The sequence below is a fragment of the Austrofundulus limnaeus genome, unplaced genomic scaffold (assembly GCF_001266775.1).
Source record: "Austrofundulus limnaeus strain Quisiro unplaced genomic scaffold, Austrofundulus_limnaeus-1.0 Scaffold223, whole genome shotgun sequence".
Taxonomy (NCBI): Eukaryota; Metazoa; Chordata; class Actinopteri; order Cyprinodontiformes; family Rivulidae; genus Austrofundulus; species Austrofundulus limnaeus.
In genome coordinates, this window is record NW_013952625.1 from 691,062 (window position 1) to 695,385 (window position 4,324).

The window sequence follows — 4,324 nt, forward strand, 5'->3', positions numbered from 1 at the left end:
GAAGACAAGTTGATAAAGTAAATTTTTTAAAATCTGTATTGTTCGATACAGCACTGTTCGATACGGTTCGATACAGGTACAGTACATGTATTGTTGCACCCCTAATAGATAGATACTGTATATGCATCACTAAAATATGTGGTGTTAGCTCCTGAGCTAATACAGACGTACATACATGATGTTAGCTTCAGAGCTAATTTACTAAACATCACATTTGATCACAGACACTGGTATAAAATATAAATCTATTGTCACACATTATAGCTTTTTAGCCTCAACTCTGTCTTTTTCTCCCAACTGTAGCCTATTATCATCATCGTCGTCTCCAAAATGCTTGGAATTAGCAACAAAATGGCAACATACTTCATTAAAAAATTTTATAAAAATAAGCAATTTTTTTTACGTAATTACATGATTTCAAGTGTTAGAAACCACTTTTTGTAGAACAGAATAATAATATATTAAGGACAACTTAACAGTAATCAGAGATCACTTTACATTACTGGTTTAAGTTGAAGGAATGCATAAGAGCATTTTAACCCCTTTTTACCACCTCTCTTCCACCATCAGTTTTTCTGTTGAACATACAAAACAAAAACTAAACCAAAAAGAACAAAGGATATCCTGTAAAAAGTCTAGAAGTAAATGTGTTGATACAAAGTTGATGATTGCGTATCTGCAAACCTTCAGACAGGAATTCTGTCAATCATCCACCAGTTTCTTCTGCATTCCTCCGGTGAATTTACAACACAGAAAACCACYTCACCACTGAGCTCATTGCAGAGACGCGTGGGCTCCGATTGCAGAAACTTTTACATGTAGGTGGAGGTGAGACGTTGGGCCACACTGTGTGGAACTGCAGAAAAGCTGCTCCGACTTGTTCCCATCCACCCTTCCAGCCTCAGATCAAAAYAATGATGACTAGAAAAGCCTTTCAGCATGTTTTACTTATCGTCTTCAAACTGATATAAAAAAATGTTGCTGGGTTACGAGTTGAAGCAAATACAAAAAAACGCTGCGTCATGGTTTTTATGAAGCAGCTGGGTAAGTCCCCTCGGGATAAACTGGGAGAAACATTACATGTTGTGTAAAACTTAWWGTTATAACAGAGTTTCACAGTCTTYACTGTTTATAGAGTTGGTTAGAATAACACTGTTTTTAATAAAGTAGGAACGCCTTTCTCTCGCTGACTTCTTACTCTAAAACATGGAGAGTATTTGGTTGGGATGTTGACAAATATTGAAGGGGTAGAAGATTTRGTCAAACCATAAAAATAACTTTATCCATCTACTCATTTAAAGCAAGTCATTAGTTGTTGGTGTCAATTATGTCTGTCTGTTAGCAAAATATTCTATAAACCAGAGGACAAAATGAATGAAATTATGAGAGAGTAATCATGGGTGGACATCTAGCTTATCAACTTATGGAGTCAATACAATTCAAGGTAGCCCCTACAAGTCATCGGTCAACACAAAAATTAGTATAACTCAGCAGATTTTACAGACACTGAGCTTAATTTTGGTGTGGTAGTAGCTGAGAGTCATCATTGACACACACTTCAAGTGTTTATGGATCAAACAAAATCTTGTGATATTACACAAAATTGCTTTTGCGGGGAAGCAGCGAGGCCCAGACCTCTTTCAGTCATCATCTCTTCCAGCTCTTCAGGGGGGGATTCCAGACGTTTCCAGGCCAGACAGGAGACAAAATAGAATCCAGGGGCTGCGTTCGTCGAAGAACGAATTTGAAGACTGATTATGTGACGGCGCTGTGCCAAGAGTTGTCCAAATTCGAAGGCTCCTCCAATTGCGACCCACAAATACGTCCCCCTTTTCCTCAGTTTCAAGGAGCGGGTCTTGAGTATACTTCACAGCCCACCCTTTGCCAAGATGCATTGCAGGCCGACCGGAAGATATTTTATCTTGAAATGGTGGACAAAGAGACGGACAGAGCGAGAGACCAGAGCACAGTTTTAAATAAAAATCCTGTGATACAAAAATTAAAGGTTTAAAGTGTTTGCATTGTTAGGCTTCTGTCATTTGCATAGACATGTTTTTAATATCATTCTTGTCAGAAATCATCGTAAACCATCCTTTAGTTTTTAAAGAATTGTTGCTAAGGTGAATTTGTTGATTGATAATATTAAATAGATTAATATTTTGCTAATTTCAATTTCCATTGCCTCTATTAAGCATGGCCACGGTTGATAGGTGACAAGACATTCGCTGGGGTTAGGGCGGGAATAAGGCTAGATCGGCCAAATTTACATCCACTTACTTCTGGTCCACGTAAACCAGGTAGGCCAGGTCCTTCGAAGGACACAGCCCCTGAATTTGACACAGACAAAGTCTCTTCAGTGTGTCCTGGTTCCTCCTCTGGCTGTCCTCCCTGAAGCACTTCCCTAGGGTGGCTTGCTGGAGGCATCCTAATCCCCTCCTTTGACTATCGACCAAGTTATGAACCCAACTCTTATGGCCCAAAGGAAAGTAAACCCATGTTGTTCATTYGGGCTGAGTCCAATCAGGCCCCAAGGGTAGAGACCTGGCCAACAAGTGCTTGCTGTCAAGGACAGCCAGGCAAGGGACACTAACCTCGAATTTACACTATATGTGTCTCCACTCCGCTGCGCTGCGGTGCGCAGTTCGCTGGATCGCCATGCGCTCACCGCCGCTCACCGCCGCTCACCGCCGCTCACCGCCACCGTGCGCAGCCAGTGTACACACTCTCATTGATTATAATGGGTGCGTATTTGCTGCGGAGGTCGGACCGGAGCGGAGCCAGAACGCATGTAGTGTAAATTATGGGTAAGTTCCCTGATTTTTCCTGTCAGTAAAAATGTTTTGAATTGGTCTGTGTACCATGAGAGACCCAACCAGGAGCAATAGCTCCTATAGGATCATTCAGGCAAACAACCTCTTCCACCACAATAAGATGAATATTCAAAAGAGCGAAACAAATACTGTGTTTGTGAGATCATACACATGGTGGGTCTGATTCTCGTGAAAGAGACACTCTTGCACCAAGCAGCTCAACTTCGGCTAAATTGGTCCTAAGGACCCAGCTAAAACCAGGCTGGGTCACTCAATGGAAAGACCCTGAGGAGTCGACCTGAGGAGGTCTGAGTTGAGCTCATGGAAAAAGACCATAAAACTCTTGATTAAAGTTGGGCTGTTAAATTATTCACAACTGAGAGATTACAATCTGACATGATGAGTGCTAGTGTATCTGAAGGAGCAGACTTATTTACTCACCAGGGCTTTGAGGTTAGGACAGTGATGCAGTGATGATGGAGCCTTCCTCCCTGACGAAATGGGAACTTACATTCTTTAGCAGCTGTGGTAAGAGCTGGGAAACAGAGCAGTTAGGTAATGACTKATGAGCTGAAATTTGAGAAATACACAAAATCAGTACTTCACTGACAAAAACTCATTTCACTTTTCCCTTAAATGACAAAACTACATTTATAAGGTTCCACTCATTAATAAATAGGAATGAAACAAAAGTCTACCTTTAATCTTTGTGGAGATCTCTGCTTCTTTTAATGTGAACTGAAATTTTAAAGGAAACAACTTGTTTTTACTTGTTCTTYTGTTTCATTTCCTGAGGAAACAAATAGAAAAAAACGTACCGATCCTCCACAGAAAGCAGCCAGCAGAAAAAGCAGCAGGAGGCTGGTCATCTTCTGGAGCTCTGGACGGGTTCGTGTCTGTCAGCTGCTCAGTCCGCCTGGTCACAGGAAACGCGGGAATCCCTGCATGTCTCCTCGTGTCTCTGACAGTTTGACGTGTTGCGTCATGAGGCTTGTCTAAAGAAACTCATCCCATAAATCCAAGCCGGTGTTCCCTCTCTGCGCCTTCTCCCTGCAGCCGCCCACACGGTTGGTCTTTGTCGACCGACAGGAAAGACCAGAAACTTATCATCCCGAGGCAGAGCCGAGGAGGAGGAGGACCTCTAACAAACCTTATTAACCAGGTCWCATATCAAGACCTAACCTCACAGCTGGTAAATGTTCAGGACACCTGAAACTGACTGGAACTGTGCGAACGTTATATGGAAGGCCATTTGTGCCACTCCAAAAAAATACATTGTTATTAATAATGAGTTTCAAAGTAATTACTACAAATTTGAAATTAATATTACAAAATACAAAGTGATAACTAAGAGACGTTTCTAAATTACGAACCTTGGAAATGATCTTTTATCTTGTAAGGAGATCATTTTGAGCAGCCAAATTATGTGTCTCTTGCTGAAAATTACTCCATGGTTATGTTCACACTGCAGGCAAATCCGACCCAAATCCGATTTTTTTTGACCCATCTGACTC

The 4,324-nt window shown here is 41.4% G+C and overlaps 2 protein-coding genes across 2 annotated transcripts in view; both read right to left on the reverse strand.

Annotated features, from left to right (window-relative positions):
• Nucleotides 1-4,184, reverse strand: part of hgfac (HGF activator) — a gene marked incomplete at its 3' end in the record, with an annotated part of 18,081 nt that extends 13,897 nt beyond the window's left edge. The window contains 3 exon segments of the mRNA XM_014019539.1: nt 3,252-3,345; nt 3,509-3,548; nt 3,629-4,184. Of these exon segments, the coding sequence (XP_013874993.1) occupies nt 3,252-3,345; nt 3,509-3,548; nt 3,629-3,679 (185 nt within the window).
• Nucleotides 1-4,324, reverse strand: part of LOC106525338 (regulator of G-protein signaling 12) — a 69,258-nt gene that overhangs the window by 4,590 nt on the left and 60,344 nt on the right. The window lies entirely within an intron of this gene.